Source organism: Schistocerca cancellata, chromosome 4 (assembly GCF_023864275.1).
Source record: "Schistocerca cancellata isolate TAMUIC-IGC-003103 chromosome 4, iqSchCanc2.1, whole genome shotgun sequence".
NCBI lineage: Eukaryota > Metazoa > Arthropoda > Insecta > Orthoptera > Acrididae > Schistocerca > Schistocerca cancellata.
Genome location: NC_064629.1, coordinates 931379464 through 931404249, shown reverse-complemented (window position 1 = coordinate 931404249; position 24786 = coordinate 931379464). Strand labels below are relative to the sequence as shown.

At 43.5% G+C, this 24786-nt stretch overlaps 1 protein-coding gene across 1 annotated transcript in view; it reads right to left on the bottom strand.

The window, feature by feature from the left end:
* Window positions 1-24786, bottom strand: part of LOC126185127 (organic cation transporter protein-like) — a 480435-nt gene that overhangs the window by 115502 nt on the left and 340147 nt on the right. Inside the window, exon 3 of the mRNA XM_049927950.1 lies at window positions 15768-15935. Within this exon, the coding sequence (XP_049783907.1) occupies window positions 15768-15925 (158 nt within the window). The 5' untranslated portion in view covers window positions 15926-15935. The remainder of the gene's footprint in view (window positions 1-15767; window positions 15936-24786) is intronic.

Sequence of the window (24786 nt, the reverse complement as noted above, 5' to 3'; positions counted from 1 at the left end):
ATTTCCTGCTTTTCGCGGCCTACCGCCTAACGTATTAGGCTCTTTCAGGACGTCTCCAGGCCTGACTCAAACTTCCGTCGTCACTAATGTGTCCACCTATGATTTGCGAACTCTGCAGTCAGAAGTTATCCCATGTGGTACGTGTGAATAACACCAATGGGGAAACGGAGCTGGCTTACCCTGTCCCCATGGTGATTACAGTGAGGTGACGAAAGTAATAGGATACCTCCTAATATCGTATCGGACGACATTTTGCCCGGCGCAGTGCAGCAGCTCGACTTGGCATTGACTCAACATGTCGTTGAAAGCCCCCTGCAGAAAAACTGAACCATGCTGCTCTTCAAGTCATCCATAACTGCGAAAGTGTTACCACTGCAGGATTATGTTCACGAACTGACCTCTCGATTATGTTCCATAAAATGGGATTCGTGTCCAGCGATCTGGGCGGTCAAACCATTCACTCGAATTGTCCAGGATCTTCTTCAAACCAATCGCGAACTGAGGCCCGATGACTTGGTGCATTGTCGTCCATGAAAAGTCCACTGTTTGGGAACATTACGCAAACCCACACAAACCACACACCACTGACGCCAAATACAATTCAAACTCGCACGCCTCACCCAGCAAAACACGCCACGAAACAAATGAACACCATACAGCCACAACAACACGTAATGGCAGCAAAAACTCCGCCTATGTTTTGAGTAATCTGAGAAAGTGCATTGCCACGCGACCATAGGTTAAGAAGTAAGCCTGTTTACTTCGGCAACAACACAGGAGAACGCACCACAACTTCAAAACTTTAAGTTACAGACTGAAAACGCGATACAGTCTTATTTCCGTTCGTGGAGGCATAACAAACATAAAAATAAATTACGTTTTGCTGTTTGCAAATGTCAAGTTGTATATTGTGTAGCAGAATAGCTACCATGATAAATGGACAATAACATCATGTAAAGTATGTTAACTAATACTTACACCCACTTTTCGCCAATTAAGTTATAAATGCAACTTCTACATAATGTTGTAAATAACACAAATGTTAATATGTAACAACAACTTTACAGTTAAAACTAAGAATTTAACCCACTGACGATAGCACAAAACTGCTGAAGCATGTATGGGTGAAACAAAACAAAAAAAAAGTGTCTTGCATAAGGCGGAACTTCTCATCCCATTTTCTTAGCAAGCACGGACACAACAAAAAGAACTGCACCACAAGATGATTAAGCTCTCACTATTTCAAGAGAGTTACAACGAAATTAATGTAAGTGAAAAGGGGTGCAGTAACATTATTACAAATTTGAGAATATTATCAGATGTAATTTCTAAATTTGTACAATGTAGACAGTGTGGTGAGTCACAGAGTGTGAAAATTTGTAAGAGTGCCAGTGGGAGAAAAGGCCTAGCAATTGCTTTGGATTTAATTTGCACTAAATGTTCAGCTGTGATTTCATTTATGAGTTCTTCAAAACCAGATGCAAGTGGCCCTTATGAAATCAATACTTGACTAGTTTATGCCTTACGATCCATCGGCAAGGGCATGGCTGCAGGGAGAACATTTTGTTCAGTGATTAACTTACACCAACTACCAAATAAATTTGAAAAACAGACTGCAATAGTAGAGAAAGCTGTATGTGAGGTCAGTGAGGAAAGCATGAAACTGGCTGCTAGGGAAGCAGTGGAAGAAAATGATGGATGTTCAGATATTGCAGTTGCACTTGATGGAAGTTGGCAGAAAAGAGGACACACTTCTCTGAATGGAGTAGTGACTGCCACGAGTGTAGACACCGGTAGTGTGTTAGGTGTGGAGATAATGTCTGAATATTGAAAATGTTCTAAAGTCAACTAACATAAAGAACACAACTGTGAGGCTAATTTTAGAGGAACAAGTGGTGGTATGGAAGTTCATGGAGTAGAAACAAGAGGCGTACAGTACACCAAATATTTGGGCGATGGTGACAGTAAGGCATACAACAATGTGGTGAACTCTAAGCCATATGGAGATGCCATTATTAGCAAAACAATGTGTAGGCCATGTTCAAAAACGTTTGGGAAGAAGGCTGAGAAAACTGTTGATATGAGAGTAAAAAAATTAGAAGATGTAAAATTGTTGATCGGATAGGGTCGGTTAACTAAAACTGAAATAGAAAACTTTTGGGCCGTATTCTGCCATAAATCCTCTGCTGATAAGCCATGTCATGGATTGTGTCCATCAGGAGAAAACTCGTGGTGGAAATACAATAGGGCTCAGGCAACTGGAGAACCTTAGTCTCACCAGCATTCTCTTTCTGCTGCTCTAATTACAGCAATTAAACCTATTTTCAGAGATTTGGCCCATCCTGACCTAAGGAAATGTCTGCACAGGCAGATACAGAACCCAAATGAATGTTTCAACAGCATAATTTGGAACCGCCTTCCTAAAACTGTATTTGTAGGCATGCATACAGTGAAACTAGGAGTTCATGATGCTGTCATTACGTTCAGTCGTGGTAATATTGGTAAGTGTTGGGTACTGGAAAAGCTGGGAATTAATACTGGTGAAAATATGATCACTGGGCTGCAACATTACGATAAAATGAGGATAGCCGATGCAGACAGGTCTGCATCTAATATGGCCAAGAAGGTAAGACAAACATCCAGGAAGGTTAAAAATAAGCTGGAAGACCTGCTAGAGGCCAATGAAGGGCCATGATATGCAAGCAGGACACTTTTAATCAGCTGTAAGTAACAAATTTCAAAAGTTTTTTCTTTAAAGTCAATTTCCAGAAAACTAAAATTTTCAGTACATATGCCCAATTATATCGCTGTTCCGGAAGAACAATGACGCAACTGGAAAATTCACTAAATCGAGATTATTGCACCAGTCATCTCAGAAAACGGTAGCGCTTGCTGTGAAAGATCGTCGGAACTGTAGTTATATATAGTGCCGCCAGAGGGCAGCTGCGCCTTTGTGGAAATATCGATTGTTGTGACTTGGGTTGTGAAGAACATTGTCGTAATTGGCAGTTGCGTGTTTCAGTTTGGTGAGTGTAGTAACGTATCCAGTGAAAAAACTACACAAGTTATGAATACTGCGTCTAATTCAGGTGGAAAACCAGTCGTCCACAAGGAAAAAAACTCCCATTAAAAAGCCTAAAAAAAGAATTCGAAATGTTAGCAACTGGGGCAGAGTAAAGGCCAAAACGTTGAGAAAAGATATACATCACGTACGGGTAAAATTGTCAAGGCTCGAAAAAAAAAAAAAAATGGGTGCTCTGTGTACTGATAAATGTATCCTCTCTTGTAGAAAGAAAGTAACAGAAGACTAAAGATGTCAGCTGTTCACCAGCTACTGGGCACTGGGATCGCTAAAAAGACTACGGGATTTTCTGAGTACAAGCACTGAAACGCTCGTTCTCAAATATCGTCATATTGCTGCCCAAGAACCTAGAAAGCTGAATTGCGTTTTATACTTGGTGAAAGATGAGCAGAAGATTCGTGTGTGCAGAACATTTCTGATAAGCTCTTTGGGAATAACCGAAAGGCAAATCTCTACTGTTACCGAAGCGAAAAGGACTGACTGGGATGGTTCCTGTGGACAAAAGGGGACGACATGGAAAACACCGTAAGACTGCTCCAGAAATCTTGGAGTCAGTTAGGAATCACATCAACTCAATTCGCCATATTGAGAGTCACCGTGTGAGAAGTGACACAACAAGACTATTCATTGATGGGGGCTTATCCATCGCAGAAATGCACAGAAATTACTCTTCTGGGCGATCTTCCGCTAACCTGCCAGCTGCGAATTATGACGCCTACGCGCATATATTCAATACCGAATTTAATATCGGATTTTTTGTTTCAAAGAAGGATTAGTGCGACCAATGTGAGGCTTACAAAAACGGTACAGATGAAAAGGCAAAGTTACAAGAAGCATTTCAAGAACATCAGGAAGAAAAAGAATTGAGTCGCATAGGAAAAAAAAAAACTTGGATAAGGAGTTGGCTCAAAATAAGAAGATACAACTAGCTGTTTATGATATACAAGTTGTCTTACCGGTACCAACGCGACAAACATCTGCCTTTTTCTACAAGTCGAAACTCAACTGTTACAATTTCACAGTAAGTGTCCATACATACATTTTTTCAGTATCTATTATTACTGTTCAAGTTTGTTGTTCTTATTTTTGTTGTTTGTTGCAGGTCACTGATATTGGAAACAACAAAACTACCTTTTTTTTTTGGCACCAGGGCATTGGAAACCGAGGTGTGGTAGAAATAGCAACTTCTGTCTTACAATATCTTAAAGAGTTATCCAAGAACCTTCTTGGGACGGATGTCGTATTTTACTCCGACGGTTGTGGAGGGCAACAGATGGACAAGTAAGTACCATAAACTCAGACTGTGATTCGCAGAAATCATGTAACAAAACGTTTCTATTGTAAAAATCACATTGATTAAAATGTTCATTCTCCTCTATTTCAGATACATGATTGCAACGTATTTGTATGCAGTACAAAGGATGGATATTCGGTCCATTACGCACAAGTATTTGATTGTTGGTCACACCCAGAAAGAGGGGGACGCAGTTCACAGAATCATTGAGAGAGCAGTTAAGAGTGCCAAAATGTCAGGGCCACTTTATGTTCCCGATCAAATGCAAAAAAGAAGGGAAATCCGCTACACCTTAGAGAAAGGGGTTTTTCATATTTCAATGATATTAAAGCTTTGCATGATGACATGGCTCCTTACGGGGCCAATGACGTTGACGGGAGTAGGTATCAAACCGCGCTCACTTCTTATCACAGCACACACTCTTCGCCTAACGTGAGTAATTGTCTTCCGTGCATTATCTGAATTTAACTCATTGAAAGGAAATGAAGTCAGTGGGATGAAAATAAGTGAATATGCAATGGCAAGACATGACACTGACATGAAATGAAATCAGCGAAAACCGTTCTGAAATACCGAAAGAATGGTTCAAATGGCTCTGAGCACTATGGGACTTAACATCTGAGGTCATCAGTCCCCTAGAACTTAGAACTACTTACACCTAACTAACCTAAGGACATCACACACATCCATGCCCGAGGCAGGATTTGAACCTGCGACCGTAGCGGTCGCGCGGTTCCAGACTGGAGCGCCTAGAACCGCTCGGCCACAACGGCCGGCGAAATACCGAACCTCCACTGTAATGAATCTGCTGAGAAAAAATCTAATACACCGTGACTCGAGCCTTGCTTTCTGCGAGCAGCTGCCTTAACCATTACGCTAACGCAGATCACATACAGGCCTCATTCTGCTTTCATTGTCACTGAAGTTTCCATTTACAGTATACGAACACTACTACCAGATAATCAAAATATCCACGGGTATGCTGCCGGTCTATAGTGTCCAACGGGCACAATATTTCGGCGATCAAACATGTCGCCATCATCAGGTGAACTGACGGACTGAGCTCCTGTGAACGTGCCGGCACGGAGATCCGTACGCTATGGCTGCTCAGAGGGAACTGGGTTTGGTCGCGGCGGCGGCCGATTTAAATACCCTCCGCCCGCGGCGCGCTCCCTCCGCCGTCCGCGCCCAGCGCCACGGTCGCGCGGTGGAACAGATTGCGACGGCGTCTGAGATGACGTCGGTATGATGGCTCTGTCCGCCATGGTCGTCACAACTATACGTCTGCTCGATTTACTCTTGATTAACCCGATCGCTGGTTCCCAAGCCTTGCTAAGATTATAGCCACAGTCCCGGTTTATGAGGTCGTCATTGGTGCGAATTTCGATGGCCTCTCTAACAACGCTGTCCCAGTATCTCGACGTCTGTACCAGAATCCTCGTGCGGTATGACTCGATTAATGTCTGAACTAGTACTGGAGGGAACGGACACCACGAATCCTGCAGGGCTGTCCATAAATCCGTAAGAGTACGAGAGGGTGGAGATCTCTTCTGAACAGCACGTTGCAAGGCATCCCATATATGGTCAATAATGTACATGTCTGGGGAGTTTGGTGACCAGCGGAAGAGTTTAAACTCAGAAGTGTGTTCCGGGAGTAACTCTGTAGCAATTCTGAACGTTGATGGTGTCCCATTGTTCTGCTGGAATTGCCCAAGTCCGTCGGAATGCACAATGGCCGTGAATGGATGCAGGTGATCAGACAGGATGCTTATGTACGTGTCACCTGTGAAGAGTCCTATCTAGACGTATCAGGGGGGGGGGGGGGGGGTCATATCACTCCAACTGCACACGCTCCACACCATTACAGAGCCTCCACCAGCTCGAACAGTGCCCTGCTGACACGCAGGGTCCGTGGATTCGTGAGGTTGTCTCCATACCCATTCACGTCCATCCGCTAGTTACAATTTGAAACGAGACTCGTCTGACCAAGCAACAACAGTCCAATGTCGGTGTTGACGGGCCCAGGCGACGTGTAAAGCTTTGCGTCGTGCAGTCCTCAAGGGTACACGAGTGGGCCTTCGTGTCCGAAAGCCCATATCGTTGATGTTTCGTTGAATAGTTCGCACGCTGACAGTTGTTGATGGTCCACCACTGAAATCTGCTGCACTTCCGTCATGTTGAACCATTCTCTTCAGTCGTCGCTGGTCCCGTTCTTGTAGGACATTTTTCCGGCCGCAGCAATGTCAGGGATTTGATGTTTTACCGTGTTCCTGATATTCACGGTACACTCGTGAAATGGTCGTACGAAAAAATCCCCACTTCATCGCTACCTCAGGGATGCTGCGCCCCATCGCTCGTGCGCCGACTATAACACTACGATCAAATCTTGATAACCTGCCATGGTAGCAACAGCAACCAAGCGCTAACAACTGCGCCAGAACATTGCCGACCGCAGCGCCGTATTCTGCCTGTTTACATATCTCTGTATTTGAATACGCATGCCTATTCAAGTTTCTTTGACGCTTCAATGTATAAACACCAACAGGTACGCAATGGATTAATGTCACATTCGAATCTTTCCGAGGTGCGTGCGGTAAATGCGGAAACGTGATCTTCTGCGACGTCATTACCGGATGCATCCAAAAAAGATCAACGTTGTGTTATTCTTTTCTCGGGTGCCTAAGGACAAACACAGGTAGACATCCACTGGATAATGAATGTTTATGGGGCAACATATCTGTCGAAAAGCACCATTGTGGAGTGGTGCGCGAAGAACCGTGGTGGTCGCGGTTCGACACAAGACGCCGGCCGATGTAGGAGGCCAGCCTCATCCGTTACAGATGAGTGGGGAAACTCTAGTACTAACCTCACCCCATGCAACTGTCCCGCACAAAAGTCTTTGAAGGGTTCACGTTTCCTGTCAGACGAGAGTGTGCAGCAGTCAGTTGCGGACTTATTCCTCCAACATCTACATCCACGTGATTACTCTGCTATTCACAATACAGTGCCTGGCAGAGGGTGCAATGAACCACCTTCAAGCTGCCACTCTCGAACGGCTTGCGGGAAAAACGAGCACTTAAATTTTTCTGTGCGAGTCTTGATTTCTCTTATTTTATCGTGATGATCATTTCTCCCTATGTAGGTGGGTGCCAACAGTGTTTTCGCAATCTGAGGAGAAAACCGGTGATTGAATTTTTATGAGAAGATCCCGTCGCAACGAAAAACGCCTTTGTTTTAATGACTGCCACTCCAATTCACGTGTCATGTCTGTGGCACTATCTCCCCTACTGCGCGATAATATAAAACGAGCTGCCCTTCTTTGTACTTTTTCGATGTTATCCGTCAGTCCCATCTGATGCGGATCCCACACCGCACAGCAATAAACCAGAATAGGGCGGACAAGCGTGGTGTAAGCAGTCTCTTTAGTAGACCTGTTGCACTTAGAAGTCTGCTGCCCATGAATCGCTCTACCCACAACACTATGTATGTGGTCGTTCCATTTTAGGGTATTTGTAATTGTAATCCGTAAGTATTTAGTTGAGTTTACAGCTTTCAGATTTGTGTGACTTATCGCTTAATCGAAATTTAGCGGATTTCTTTTAATACTCATGTGAATAACTTCACACTTTTCTTTATTCAGGTTCAATTGACAGTTTTCGCACCATGCAAATATCGTATCTAAATCATTTTGCAATTCGTTTTGGTCATGTGATGACTTTACAAGACGATAAATGACAGCATCATCTGCAAACAATTTAAGACGGCTACTGAGATTGGGTGGTTTTGGGGAAGGAGACCAGACAGCGAGGTCATCGGTCTCATCGGATTAGGGAAGGACGGGGAAGGAAGTCGGCCGTGCCGTTTGAAAGGAACCATCCCGGCATTTGCCTGGAGCGATTTAGGGAAATCACGGAAAACCTAAATCAGGATGGCCGGACGCGGGATTGAACCGTCGTCCTCCCGAATGCGAGTCCAGTGTTTAACCACTGCGCCACCTCGTTCGGTGCTACTGAGATTGTCTCCTATGTCGTAAATATAGATCAGGAAAAATAGAGGGCCTATAACACTTCCTTGGGGAACGCCGGATATTATTCATGTTTTGCTCTATGACTTTCCGTCTATTACTACGATCTGTGACCTTTCTGACAGGAAATCACGAATGCAGTCTCACAACTGAGGCGATATTCCATAGGCACGCAGTTTGGTTAGGAGACGCTTGTGAGGAACGGTGTCGAAAGCCTTCTGGAAATCTAAAAATATGGAATCAATTTCACATCCCCTGTCGATAGCATTCATTACTTCGTGAGTATAAAGAGCTAGTCGTGTTTCGCAAGAACGATATTTCCTGGATCCGCGCTGACTACGTGTCAATAAATCGTTTTCTTCGATGTTCTTCACAATGTTCGAATACAGTATATGTTCCAAAACGCTACTGGAAATCGACGTCAGTGATATGGGCGTGCAATTCAACAGGACACGGTGTTTTACCAAATAGGTTTCTTCAACCTCATTCGTCGGTGGGATGATTACCTCAGTGCTCACAGCGATTTTGCTTTATTGGCATACCGATTCTGGACTTAACGGCCTTCAAAAGGAAAGTGTTTGATCATCCCTTATAGAAGAATGTAATGAAATTCTCATGAAATGAATGGAATCGAGCGTGGCCAGATATCCTATTGGTTTAGCCTGTCCTTGGCAACCGTGGCGAGCGAATACGTCAGCGGGCCGAACGAGGAAATGTTTATGGGTTTCAGTTCCGGGTTTGGTTGTCGGGACCAGCAACTTGGTGTTATTCTAAGTACAGAACTTTTACGTTAATGGTGATCTTGCTCAGGCCTGCAGAGTAACGCGTGGCGCGCTAGCGCGAGGTGGAGCCAGTCAGGCCGCGCGGCGCGTTAACTGCCGATGGTCTGATACACGATATACCATCAGCTTGTGTGCGGTTTCTAGACTGTTGTCCACGCTCGTTCACGATCAATGGACCACCCTGTATATGAAATTTATTAATATTAACCATTTTTTGTAAAGCCACGGAGAGTGAAACAGACCCAGACAAATCGAACTCCCAGTTCTCGTTAACACCAAATCCTTAAATTTAAGACTAGTCCATTGTGGTTACGTATCAGCTCCCACAAATTGACTGACGATACCCATTTTGGATTTCAGATAACTCCTGCGAGGCTACACTGCACGAAGTCTTTCAACTTCAAATACGCAGGCGCCTCATCAAACCATAATTACGGACGCTATTTTTTTTTTAGATGAAAGCCTCAAATATAGTTCAAAGTATGATCAATCATAATACTCAATCAGATCCTTTGTATGAGTTTTCAGTGCCCCCCCCCCCCCCACGAAAAGAGCATACTTTGCATATTTTTTGCTCATTTGAATTAGCACCTACACTTAAAGTGCAAGTCACGTTTAATGTGTTTTGCATGTCCACATCGACGAATATTTTAAAACACACACATACACACACGCGCGTGAGAGTGAGTGAGAGAGTGTGAGTGAGTGAGTGAGTGAGAGAGAGAGAGAGAGAGAGAGAGAGAGAGAGACTGTAACACTGCATTTGTACTGTAATATTTAATTTTATTCTTTTACACGAATGTGGTTTTTCTAAATTTCTTAATTACGAGTGATCAGTTTCACTGTTGGCAGTGTTTTGAATAATATGAGCAATGCATGTTTGGTGTGAAGGTTCGTTACGCACGGTTGAATCACATTAATGTGACTACCGCCCATGTTCGACGTGAAGGTGCAGACGGCAGGTGGCAGCCCCAGCAGTGGAGGGTTCAGTAAGGATGTCGGCAGGAGGCACAAAACAGTTCAGCTTTCGTCCCGAGGGTAGAAGCATTTCCGAAACGGCTAAGTTTGTAAACTGTTCACGTGTCGCTTTTGTTAAAATACAGTGTGCATAGCAAAATGGCGCCGAGACAACTACGGTGCACCAGGGGTCATAGATGACAGGAGCGAATGATGGTTGCGGTGAGATGTACAGACGAACAGACGTGGAACTCTCGAGCAACTGACCACCCAAATGAACCGAGGGGCTACCGACAGTGTTTCTTCAACGGCATCGCAGGCGCCTAGTTCACGCACCCGTGCCGACTTCTGTTCATCGGCGACGAAGGCTGGAATTTGCACGGCAGTCACAGCAGCTGGACGGCACTGAGTGCCTTTACAGATGAATCATCCACCAGAAAGATGGCAGTCGGCGTCTACGGCGTACAACGTTTGAATGCAAACACCCTGCAACAATCGTCGGAAGCGTCCAGGCCGGGGTAGGGACTGTTATAGTCATTACGGAAGGCGGTTCGAGACAATTATGAATTTATCCTTTCACACAGCTATCAGTGAACGTGCGTGGTTCGAAGAGCTCCAGGGTAAGTTTACCCTACCCCCTGGCCACCAGACTCCTCGGATTTTAACCCAATCGAGAAAGTGCGTGACTACCTGGATCGGGCTGTTCGTGCCTCGGGTCCTCAACCGAGAAACCTAGCAGAGCTAGTCACGGTACTGGAGTCTACGTCCCTGTTGGTGCGTTGCCTTCCAGGCCTCCACCAACTCTTTTCTCGCAGCGGTCTGCACTGCAAAAGGTGGCTATTCGGGTTGTTGACAGGCGGTCATATTAATGTGACTGGACAATGTTATTTCATAGTCAACATTATCCCAAGTTGTTATTACCTAAATGAATGCAAATTTGACTTATTAATGACCATAATTCTGCCAGAAAATAAAATTAATTTTTTCTCGATTTTGAAGATTCGTATTACTGCCAATCAATCCAAGTCCTGAGCTGAAAACTCGACAAAAATGACAGGAATTTGAAATCAATATTTAAAAAACTGTTCAAACAACTGAATATGGAAAAATCCCACTGTTACCTCTTACCTCTATATTAATTAATTTTCTGTGATTTTGGTGATTTTCTGTTCAATGTGTGTGCTGTCATATTGCAGCATTGCCGAAGTTTTACTGTTGCTTTGAAGTGACGAGCCGGCCGGAGTGGCCGAGCGGTTTTAGGCGCTTCAGTATGGAATCGCGCGACCGCTACGGTCGCAGGTTCGAATCCTGCCTCGGGCATGGATGTGTGTGATGTCCGTAGGTTAGTTAGGTTTAAGTAGTTCTAAGTTCAACGGGACTGATGACCTCAGAAGTTAAGTCCCATAGTGCTCAGAGCCATTTGAAACATTTTGAAGTGATGAATGTTTAAATGGCTCAATACTGAGTGTGAATTTGATTATTTGAAATAGCTTGTCTATCAAAATTCGTAACAGCAAAGTTATCATTACTTTAAACAATTCTAAAGAACGACTTCTGAGTTAACTAAAGTAATTGATTACCTGGATAAGAAAATGTACTGCCCTGCAAATAAATCCTGACGTCATCAGTACACATCTAACTGGTTTGTACGTGAACTTTAAAAGCGTTGGAGGAGTGCTCTTCATCTCTCTTTTTCCACGGTAGTTTAATATGCAACTTAGCTACATTTTATATGCAAATTAGAGACAATTTGATATGCAAATTAATAATACCTCAATGAAATCGAATAGAAATCAAAAATTGGCTCTGAGCACTATGGGACTTAACTTCTGAGGTCATCAGTCCCCTAGAACTTAGAACTACTTACACCTAACGAACGTAAGGACATCACACACATCTATGCCCGAGGCAGCATTCGAACCTGCGGCCGTAGAGGTCACGCGGTGCCAGACTGTAGCGCCTAGAACCGCTCGGCCACCCTGGCCGGCCGAATAGAAATCAGGGAGAGTGCTTAAATGCGTGTTTATTTCTATTTGTGTTACGTATGACTTCGTACACAATGGAAAGGAGAGGTTGGCCACAGAGTGGTGCAGCAACTGGACAGCAGCGGAAATTATTGGCGAACAAATTAAAACAACAAACAGAATATTTCCTTAACTTGTAGTCCACCAAATATACGAGGACTCGTTACAAACAAAGCAGCTCTCAATGTTAACAAGCAAGAGGCTCACTGCACTAAGGACAGATGGTGTTGTAGCGAAGAGGCTGCAAGTGCAAGTGGGTTGAGTGGCGGCAGAGGGCGCTCGTAGTCCAGACCCCCCCCCCCCCCCCCCCACACACACACACACACACACACACACACACACACACACACACACACACACACAAACACGACCACTATCGTCGTCTAACGGAAACTTTACATTACGTTGTCAACTTCGCGACGCCGGTGGGGTGGTATCGACACATGATAAAAATTGCAGTATAACAACAGTAACTGCGTATGCAATTTGTTTCCTTTTTTCATTTCTTCATTTGTAGTTAGACTTCACATCTGTATTGGGTACGTCTTGGGACGACTTCAGCGAGCTCTGTCCACCCCGAAGCAGACAGGACATTCCGACACAGGGACCATCCGAGACCCTCTCCCCCTTTAAGCTTATGGGGTGGAGAAAGTGCCCAGCCCTGAGACCTATGTACAAGGAGCTGGGTTGCGCTGACGAATTGGCCGAATACCAAACGAAAGTTTTACTGCTCTGGATGTCCGCAAAACGTTTCTGTGGTGAAAGGAGGACTTAAACAGCACAGGCAGCTTTTTGAGCCATTCGTAAGAGGAAATTTCTTGGAGAGATATAGTTCTTGGAAACTTTCTAAAATATACCTGCAGTCTCTGAAAATAATGATTACATCGTTCAGCCACCGTATCGGCGCCTAACCTAACAGCTTTGCTTCTTTTTGTGTTCCCACGCCAGAGGTGGCAAAAATAAGACATTAGGACTGGCTGGAACATTTGTGAAGGAGGAGGATCACTACAACTGATTGGTATGGCCTGATTTTGCTCTGCTTATCGTGGGAGTACAGCAGGAACAGCTTAATTTTTCTTGGGCAGGACGCTAAATTTAAGTTTCTGACTGGCAGTTGCTACTTGAGACACGAAAGACTTTCGCAGAATAGAGAGTCTGCTTTCATTTCAGACACTTAAGTTTTAGATAAGCAGTTAAGTAATTTTGATTCTAGCCTTCAGTCAGGACACCTCAGGCGGAGACTTACGGTACAGGGACGATGCACCATCTGCACTTCAAGAGTCACTGGCACCACCCGCACTTCAGTGGTGGCGAGACTCACGTACAGTACAGGTCGCAATGAATTTAGTAACGTTCGATTATTTCACGATTAGGTTCGACTTGCCCGCTGGGGGATTCACAGTTACACAATAACTTCACTTCCATTTCGAGCATGACAATCACTATCGTCGAGTCACGGATTTTGGTCATTTAGTTTTAATATGTTAGGAAGCCATCACATACTTCCCCATCCCATATTTTGCCAACCACAACTCGGTCAAAATTTGTTTCTTCGTTTTATTATTAATGCTTGTTACATTCGGAGTAAGTTTTTACGGAATTTGACAATATTTTAAAATCAATTATTGTTAATATACTCAGGGATTTATCTTACCTTTGAGTTCCATTTCACAGTCAGTATTTCCTTTGGATATTTAGTAAAAACTCCAGTTTACTCCCATCCATTGAGCCACTGCTGGGCCGAAAAATCAGCGTATTTTAATTCCGTTGCACACAGTTTAATTAGCAATGTTTTATTGGGCAGAGAGCTGGACAGTCAAACAGCTCGTATCATTATTCTTTCTTTAACAAAGCGAGAGTTTCGCAAATTTATGTTTGATTATAACCAAATGGGTCTCAGAAATAAACTGTCTGCTTTAGGGCTGGCGACACATTGTAGTTACATTAAAATACAAAATTTTCACTCCAGTCACCAACTGTTTGATATCCCATTCAATAGTACTTTTGTTGGTAAGCTTTAGTATGGCAGCGAGTCAAATGTTTTTCGTAAGTAATGAAATACTGTATCCAGCTGACTGCCTTGGACTAGGCGTCTGCCCGTTCGGTCTTCACAATGTTTATGTCCATCGGCTCCTTGGCCGACCACTCCTTACTTGCCGTTTGTAGTTCAGGATTTTCTTTGATAGAATTTATTATCTTTCTTTCTGTGAATATGTCGTTGCTACCTCTGTCAGTATTCAGTTATTTACTCAGTAATACCATGTACATTCAATTGTATAATAGATGGACGCCAGTGAAACTCGAGTGTAGTTTTGTGGATCACTTTTACTTCTTGGAGACGGGTCAGCTGCAAAATTCTATATAGAATCTGACAGGTATTCCATAGAGCCCTGGAATCTGTCCCTTTCTTACGTCTTCCGATGAACGCTATAATCGATCGTGATTATATACAGAATATTTGTGGGAAAGGCATTAATTTCGAATTAATTTGACCGAAACGATGTGGAAAAGTATACAACTAATCATCAGAATGGCAGCTGAATACGCAACCTTAGTAAAGACTTAGAGAAAACAAAGTTAATTAAAAACAGCAATTTAGGCTGGTTAGTGAATTTATCATTTATTAAAATTATATAGGTAGATCTAGTGTGTGTGTGTGTGTGTGTGTGTGTGTGTGTGTGTGTGTGTGAGAGAGAGAGAGAGAGAGAGAGAGAGAGAGAGAGAGAGAGAGAGAGAGCAAGTAGGTTGGTGGAGGGTGGTTTTATGTAAAATCGTGCACTTACTTTATATTTACTGATTTAAGTGTATTAGTCGGCCGTAGTATTATTGCACCTGAGAGCGAGGGCGCTTCGCTCGGCTTACCTCGAGTTTTCATCGTGATATTTCACGAGGAGCCGTAGAACCACTTCATAGCATATGTACAGCTCTGTTGAAAGCGCTGACAGTGTGATGCATTTTCCCTAGTCACCACAGTACTTCTTCACTGTAAGGTCACCGCTTGTTTACGATAGCGGGCACGGGAAGCCAAGTGCAGTAACATCGTGGCTGTGTAGTACGCACGTTGATGGCTTTGAGTACTTGGTCAAATGTAAACAAAGAAGAGAAAAGGGCGAGACAGAAGATCGCATACAGTTGTGCAAATTTCGCAGAAAAAGCGAACGACCTAGGTATTAGTATAGAAGTAAGGAGGCGAATTACTTAGTAACCCGATACACCAGTAGGTGGAAGCTCGTAAAATTGGTAACAGAAATGCCACAGCATACTGTTTTCTTCATAGATGAATGTGTTCTACAATGTGCTGTTCTCGAAACAATGTTAATTTATGGTCCATCTGACTGAGTACCATGCTACAAAATTCACTGAGATCTGTATTAGCGATTGTCGTGAAGAATGGTAAATCTATGGAACACTCATGTGTAGACATTACGAGCTCAGAATTGCTAGGGAATTACGACAATATCTACAGGGGTCTACAATATTAGTACTGCCCCAACAGCAGATACACACTGGCGTAGACAGAAAAAAGGTGCTTGCATTCTGCGCACCGAGACGAATATATTTTTATCTGTTTGGGTAAGGTAAGACATGAAGTACGAGGTGTTACCTGTAGTTAAGCTCAGCAGCAGTGAAGACGAAGCTGGTGCTGGTGGCGGCGAGGAAGAGCGTCGGGAAGCCCATCAGCACGAAGGAGAGGATCTGGTACTTCCCGAAGTGGCCCAGCTCCTCCAGGATGTCGTCCAGGTCGATCTCCATGCTGGACATCCCTCGCTCCCTGAAACATTACACGCCATTCACTATACCAGCTACAGGCTGGAGTTCTTACTTCAAACACTGTCTAGTTCAAATTATCCTCTGCTAACGTAGCTGGAATTCTTCGACTTGATTCACCGGAATGCAACGCCGCCTCCCAAGCTTTGGTGATTAGACACGAAGCATGGAATCACCTGTCCACAGAAATCCTCACGGCTATAAGGCGTCCTGTCAGTATGTACAACTGACGGTCCTCTCGCACGTAGGGCAAACGTACAGTCAGCACTCCACCAACAGAAAGAGCACTCTTCTATCCTGATATAACGATCCAAGTCTACCAAGCAAACGATTATTTGTACACTTACACTGACGTTTCCAGAATATCTGAGCAAGAAAACGTTGGAATTGCCTGTTTCTCTCCACAAAAGTACCTCCAAAATGTTTCAACAGCTCAGAAAAGCTAAGTTTTATTTTATTCCTGTGGAAACTATAGCCGTAACAGAAGTGTATGACAGATTTCTTCCGATTTTCGAGGCCTTGACTTCATCCGAGTCGATGTCATTTTTGCTTCTTATAGGTCTAAAGGGCAAGAGAAGCGGCATTCCAAGAAAGGAAGTCTTCCTTTAGCTACAATTTGCCAATGCACCCTCCGTGAAATCTGAAGTAAGATGATAAAATATCTGTGGATGAAGTCTCCTTCCGGCATTATTCGTAATGGAGGAAGTCACACAGACCGGTTCCCCCACTATTTTCACCCTCTGAATTGCATCGTTTGGTCAGGCAGAACCATTTCCAAAGACAGACTCATATCTATTCAACGTTAAGTCTTAGATATGCATTCAGGCCGTTATGTCACGCAAATTTAGGTTTCACAACGTTTATCAACCAAAACTGCTGATATCAACTGCTTGCGGCATCATTTTTAGCCCCGTTCTGCCAAGACTCCACCTCTACATAACGTGGCATGCTGTTCACGTGCAAGAAAAGAGAAAGAAACAGACGACTGTTTCTGCAGCAATTATGCTGATTTTATTATTTTAATGATACATCAGTCAATGTGTTTAACAAGAAGAGATCATGTCACTGCAGGTACCTTTCAGCGGTCTACACGGCGATACTTACTGAAGGAAAATTAAGAAAGTATATAAATAAATAAGGCAATAAGTAAATAATAGAAGTTGCTGCCGTCTTTCTTGCAATAGCAAGCACTAGCCTAATGTGTTGTAAACAAAAACGGAAGGACTCATATAGGAAAAAAATGAAATTTTGTTCACAAAAATTTGGAAATTTGTGGTGAGATCTTATGGGTTTTGTTCATATGTATCTATAAAGACACACAGAAATAAAACAAATTACATTAGAAATCATTTCAAAACCCGAAGCTGACGATGATGTCTTTTGGGATGACATATGACACCACCCAAGAAAAATTAGAGTCCCTCCAGGTTGTGGCACAAATCAGACTGACTCTATAATTGTTCCTGACAGATGGTATTCCAGCCGGCTTTGTCAAATAAGAAACATTTTTTTATTATACAGGCTACTGAATGAGCACCATGAACAAGTCACTGACTGATGTAATTACTGTCATCTTCAGAAAATTTGAGGGAAGTCTTGAACATGTGTAATCAATGAACGGTTTCAAATCTTTCATCCAGTGTCTCCTGCATGAGCCTGGTGTTGAAACTGAAGACAGTAGACAAAGCTGAAATATTCGCATATGAGAATACTAACATTCCAATTTTTGACCGCCGCACAGTCAAATGAGACACACTGAAATGAGATGCTGAGTAGTGAAAAACAATTAAAACTACTGAATACGATGATGGAATTAGCCTCCTTGCTAGATGATTTGTATGTAGAATCTCTTGCGCCGCGAACAATCCCTTGTGACATGAAGAGACAGCAGATCACTTCTGTATACAGGAAGGATTGAGGAACGGATGCACCCAAGTACAGACCAATATCGGGAATGTTCGTCTGTTGCAGGAGCCTAGATCATATTCTGGAGAAAATCAGCCCGTCTTCAAATATAAGCACGGATTTTAGGGAAACAGTTTGCCGGCCCAAGACAGGGAACGATCGCTCTTCTAAATCCCCCTGCAAGACAAAAACAAGGGCTTAAAATATGTTTTGTGCTGGTTAACGTTGAGCGAAATAGCTATGCACCAATTTAGAACACTTTGGCAGGAAGCCCTTACAAAAGAAATATGGAAAAGCAGGTCACGTACCATAGAGGTTTTTAAAACACATATTCTACGCGTCCCCATGTCTCTTAAAGAAGCGGGCAGTTCTCCAAGCGAACAAAGGGTTGTTCTTTTTTCTGCAGATAAAATACATCCTCCTAAAATGCGGCGCTTTACACTCAAGTAGCAAAATAGATTAATATGTTATCAACTAATATAGATGCATTTATTCTGAATGTACTGACATCTTGAGTGAGACGTTTGTGGACACCCAATACACGCTCAGCTCGAGCAAGCGACGATGAAGATATACTGTCCCTTAAAAATGAAACAACCCAAACATTCAGATTAAATTGTTTCCCGTGGCGACGGGAATTTTTGTGGTCAAATCAGTGGAGAATAATTCCAACGAAGAAGCAGTAAAATCTGTCTGACGTAGGGGTTTGCCAGAGTTTTTAAAATCGTATTTGATCTTTCTCAAGTGGCTATTAATTATCTTTTTCTTATTACTTGTTCTACTTTGTAAAGAAATCTTCTATGGAATCATCATCAATTGCGTTTTTATAATAATTAACCGCTCATTTACGGGCATTGCAAAGTAGTGATCTTTTTCATGTTCGAAACTGTTGACTGTTAGAGCAATTACGTCGTTCCCATAGGTCCCGGTATAGACGTATAGCTGTATTCAGCTCAACAGCACGCTAGGTGAAACACAGCCCTTGCATACGGATTCTACGCTCATTTATCGTAACACCATACCTCCGTCTCTCACGATGGAGATCACAATTACGTTTACCCTATAATCTGTATAGGTGTAGTTCCCGCCTCTCTACTTCTGCATTAAGTGAGTTGTTAACCTGTGACAAACCAACATACAGTTAATTGCTATTTTTATAAATGTTTGAGGAAGTTACTCGTGTTCAAGTTTGACGCCAACTACAAGAAACGAATTTAAGAGACCTGGACATTAGAGTGTTACATTAGATTAGAGAGATTCTAATATTCATTCCAAAGATCCTATGTTATATAGTCCTTGTGGATGTGTAACTAGTGAAAAAATTTAAAGATATTCTTATTTAAGACAAACTTCTCATGAAACCTGTAAATTTACAAAATAGTGAGGTGCATATGATATGAAAAAAATGTGGCAGCCATTTATTTCATTTACCTTGTTAATGTCATCAGGTGATACTCTTGTGAAGCAAAGACAAGGTGTGGGTATCAGAGAACGTGGGCAATTAAATTACGTGGATCTACTGGGAACACATTTATTTATTGTTTTCATCGTTCCCATCTTGTTCACAGTTACTTGGTCTTTGAAAAGATTGAAAACGGAGAATGAAGCTAAGGGAATGTTAGCGTAAAACTGTGGTGTATTGTCATGCATTAAGGGCACAGAACTGTCGTGTAAAAACTGTTATGCGTAAATCTGGGACTACGCTGATAGTTCTCGGAGGGAAAACTATGTGAATTTTTCATTGGTGAATTTTCAGCAGTTCTATGCATCACAATTTTCATCTTATTAAATAATTCGTTATATTTCCATCATATCGTGTGAATTTTGCTTGCGTTGTTGCATCTTCTGTTTCCTCGATGCACGCAATACAGCTAACAAACTGCTAGCAATCAGTTGGTTGCTACGTTCCACCTGCTGTTCCCATTGGTCCTTGATGTGTAACGTATCTTTCTGATGAAGTGATGTGTCGTACAAGCATTTTTCGAACCGACGAATGATGATCGCTACTATAAAAAGTTTATTTTCCTCATGTATTAGAAGATCTACTGTTATTGATGAGCTCTTACCATGAGATGGATGGACTCAGTGTGTCGACAAGCCGGGACGACACGGTACCTTCTGGTCGAGCGGTTTAGTTCGTATTGTCGGGTCCTGCCTTGAAGTTATGGTGCGAGCCATAGAGGAAGAACAGCCAAGACATGGAGCAAGAGAAAGCTTGTTGTATACATACTCTCAATTGGAATCTTAATTAAGACAGACAGATTTTGGACTTTACAGTTACCAATGTTTTTGCGGTGTTCCTAATGCTGTAACAACTTCGTAACAGGTATTGTAAACAAGAGTACAATATACGAGACGTTGATAAGGCGAAGCCTTACATTTATTTCGAGAGTTGGATGCTGAACTTGTACTTTCAACTTTCGACAGTAACTGCAGCACTTCGAGAAAAGTGGCGAGCGTGCTGAAATTGTAATGCGATCAAGCTTGAATAATAAGAAGTTACCGATCGGACTTTACTTAGCCACTCGATAGCACGGTAAAAACCAGGGGAACACCGCATCCTACAGATTCTATATGGGTTTAAGATCGGGTGATTTAGATGAGGTTGGATAGGATGCCTGAGTGTTCGTCAAACCCTGTTAACATGGCTGTTGTCTCCGTTTAAGACGGGAGTGTCCACAGCCTACTCATGACCAACATGTAGAACAAAGGCAACGCCGCGTTGAGTGGCCGCAGGGTTAGAGGCCCCAATGTGACGGATTGCGCGGCCCTCCAGTCGAGTCCTCCCTCGGGCCTCTGTGTGTGTGTGTGTGTGTGTGTGTGTGTGTGTGTGTGTGTGTGTGTGTTCTTAGCATAAGTTTAAGTAGTGGGTAAGTCTAGGGACGGATGACCTCAGCAGTTTGGTCCCTTAGGAATTCTCACACACACACACACACACACACACACACACACACACACACTAACAAAGGCAACACTTGCTCAGCGAGAACCTTGAAGTAAACGCCCTGGTTGAAGTGTGCGGTAACCTGACTCAGTGGGCCCAAGTCGTGGTAAAAAAACATTCCCAAACAACATCCAGTCTGAACTACACCCTCTACACACTGCATGTTAAAAGCCCCGTTGGGCCGTCGATGGACTCGACGCATTGCATCACATGAAACAGAGGCAAAATCACGAGTCCTCAGACCACACGAAACATCTCCAGTCAACTGAAGCCCAGGTTCTGTGTTCGTTTAGCCCACTGGAGATGTACAGATTTGTATCGTTATGAGCAATGGCCGTTTACGAGGTACCTGACTCCAAAAGTCTACTGTATGCAGTTCCTTTCGCAATATTCTCTCGGAGAGTGATTGACATGAAAGTGAATTCAATGACAGCAGTAATTCTTGCCGGTTTTGAAAACGATTGTTATTGACGAGGCGCGAAACTCATCTCTGGTTCCTGTCGTTTGGAGTATTTCTACAGCCGCTGTTCTTACAGCATGTTACGTAGCTGCTAGTGCTACACTATTCCCTGTACAGATGTTGGACAATCCGCCAGGATACGGTAACAACTCGGCAACGGTTTGATCCTGGGCACGTCCAACACGAGAACTCCTTTCGGGCATTCTGTCAAGTCTATACGTGGGCCGATCTTACTGTGATGAATCGTGCAACCGACTGGCGCATACACAACAGTTCGCAACCGTAATCTAAATCAGCGGTGGAGGGTCACATGACCATCTGCTACCAGTTATATATCAACTACAGCACTCCAAAGCGACAAGTGTGCTCTTTTGAGGGGTTCATTAATATCTCATCCGGTGAGCCTACTATACGTCAGTGTTTACCGTAGGGGCAGTTCGCCAGCATGCAAGCTCTTCAGTAGATCAAGCCGCTTTGACTGAACAATATACTTACTACATCTGATTTGTTAAATTTACTGTCGCCTTTTAAGACCCCGGCAAAAAACGAGGGACAACAATGTTCATCTTACGAGCTTAGTGCACAAGGCGGTTGACCCGTAGCAGTATGGAACTTCGGCGAACTCACTCTCGATACCACATTAAGTCTTCCAACAAAAGAGTACGTAAACCACTTCGCAAAGGACGCATCGCACAACAGGTATTTGCCTATTTCCTATTTCAATACCCTGTCATCAGTATCCTCGTATCAGAACTGAGAAAGTGTTACAAAATTCAGGATGTCTGTCTTAACTTGGCGCAACTAAATATCTTGAAAATGCCTCATCGTACGAAAAATATGTTCCAGGTGAAACGTTAGTATTAGTAAAGTGGACATCTCTCTATGCTACAACTGGCCATCCTCCTCACCAGCCTTCCTGCGTGGGCGTGGTCAGCTTTGTATTTTCAAATGGGAACCTCCCGCTTTTATTGCATATATGGATTCTACGCCAAAAAATACATCAGGTTTACTCAAACCATTGTTTTCCATTCGTGGTAGATGGCGCTGTAATCGACGAATATCAAGTGTGCCTGTTTTTGCAATAAAGAACTGACACGTTTGATTCTACATTTCATTTACGACGTCACTCTAGATCTTTGTGTTATGACGGCTGATACTGACGTTCACACGGTACTCGGGCGTTGCAAATGTGATAGTACAGTACAAATAATACGGCTAAGCACCGACATTTTTGGCGAATAAGCTACTTATATGATAACGTTGTTTTCTGTTCCCTACGGAGTTTATTGTGGCGAGTCCCCAAACCATCGGAATGATTGATTTCGGTGGCCATCCTCGAGCCCCGCCATCAGGGTGACTGATTTCGGTGTGTGTGTGTGTGTGTGTGTGTGTGTGTGTGTGTGTGTGTGTGTGTGTCCAACCGCCCCAACTCTCATGCTGGCCGCTACGTGGCTACCGCCGGAATACACACTACAAGGAATACACACTGTAACAAGGGAAAATGTCCAAGTGATAGTGACACGCGCACCTGCCAAGAATACTCACTGAAATCAAGCATCCTGATTGGAACACAAAATTATTACGTTCACGTCGTTGTTCCTGGATCACGCTACACGTAGTTTCTAGCCGGAGACTGAAACGGCTAACCCTATTGTACTGTACTATCAAATCTGCAACACTAAAGTAAATTTCGAACATAAAAATCAACCGTTAGAACACGAAGCTTTACATTTACAACGTAAATAAAATGTAGAATGAGGTGCGTCGGTTGTTATTTGCAAAAACAGCCACACTTGCTGCTCGCCGACTACAGCGCCGTCCATCACCACCAATAGAAAATAATGGTTTGAATAAACCGTAAGTATTTTTTGGCGTAGAATGCGTATTTACAATAAAGATGGGAGCTTCCTATTTGAAAATGCAAAGCTGACTCCACCCACGAAGAAGGGGTCGCCAGAGGGTGGCCAGTTGTAGCACGGACAGGTGTTCCCTTTATTAATAATAGCTTTCCACCTAAATCGTTTTTTTTTCTTACCATACGTCGCTTTCGAGATATTTAGTTGTCTTAAGTTAAAATAAGCACCTTGTATTTATTATCTCTTTAAGACATTATAGCGTTTACAAAGTGTTACTAGCTACTAGAGTTCTGTATGTACTAATACAATAAGATGTAATACTAATGTGATATGAAGCGGACTGCGTAATATTTACACCAGATGCCAACGAAATAAAAGATTCGTCAGCACTTTTTCTGTAGCAAACACTCCTTAACTGCAAATTCGACGGTAACGCTACCAAGGAGGAAAAAAAAAAAATGCTTGCACTGAGTGGCGCAACGTGGTTGAAATGTCCACATGCCTACTACTCCGGATCCTGCGGTTGAGCTGTTTGTGGTATGCTCGCTACACGGTAATAATGTGCAAGGCGCGGTTAACGTCGCTGACTTAAAGGGAAGAGTAATAGCCAGTTATGACGTAACTGAGACCGTCAATAAAATAGAAAACCTCCACTCCTTCCTCTTCTAGGATTCTCCAGAAGTACGTTTCTTTGTAGTTCGTGGGTATTCATTACAGAGTGTGTAAGTCAGCCAAGCCAACACGGAAATCGGGCCGTAAGCTATGCAGATGTGCAAATCACTGCTGCGACGGTGTTCTCTACATAGCTGTCTCCAGTCAAAAATCTGAGGCAGGTCATTGTCCGTGTACTGTTGTCCGTGGGCGGCCGGAGTCAACACAGCACAGTGGGAGTATTGCTTATGGTGTAGTCGTTTGGGCCCGCATCTCGTGGTCGTGCGGTAGCGTTCTCGCTTCCCACGCCCGGGTTCCCGGGTTCGATTCCCGGCGGGGTCAGGGATTTTCTCTGCCTCGTGATGGCTGGGTGTTGTGTGCTGTCCTTACGTTAGTTAGGTTTAAGTAGTTCTAAGTTCTAGGGGACTGATGACCATAGATATTAAGTCCCATAGTGCTCACAGCCATTTGAACCATTTGTAGTCGTTTGGGGACCTACATACACCGGTAAAAAAAACCTACGAGTAAGTATGCCCAGCCAGTCGCCCAACAAAATCTTTTAAGCTATCCTTAAATAATTAGACGAAATCTGATTCCGATAAATACTTATTATACTCAGTCAACTTAGCTTTATGATATATGGCTGGTCGAGTCTGAGTCTGATAGGGGGATAAACCGCAATCTAGTCGATTCACCTCCTATCAGTGCGTCTCTTTCCTATGTTTGCGCTTCTGCAGTTATTATGGAATAGCAGCGTTGATGCGTCAGGATACTGTCTGAAAAGTCCCTTTCCTGCAGGTGTTTACCGAAATACACTCCTGGAAATGGAAAAAAGAACACATTGACACCGGTGTGTCAGACCCACCATACTTGCTCCAGACACTGCGAGAGGGCTGTACAAGCAATGATCACACGCACGGCACAGCGGACACACCAGGAACCGCGGTGTTGGCCGTCGAATGGCGCTAGCTGCGCAGCATTTGTGCACCGCCGCCGTCAGTGTCAGCCAGTTTGCCGTGGCATACGGAGCTCCATCGCA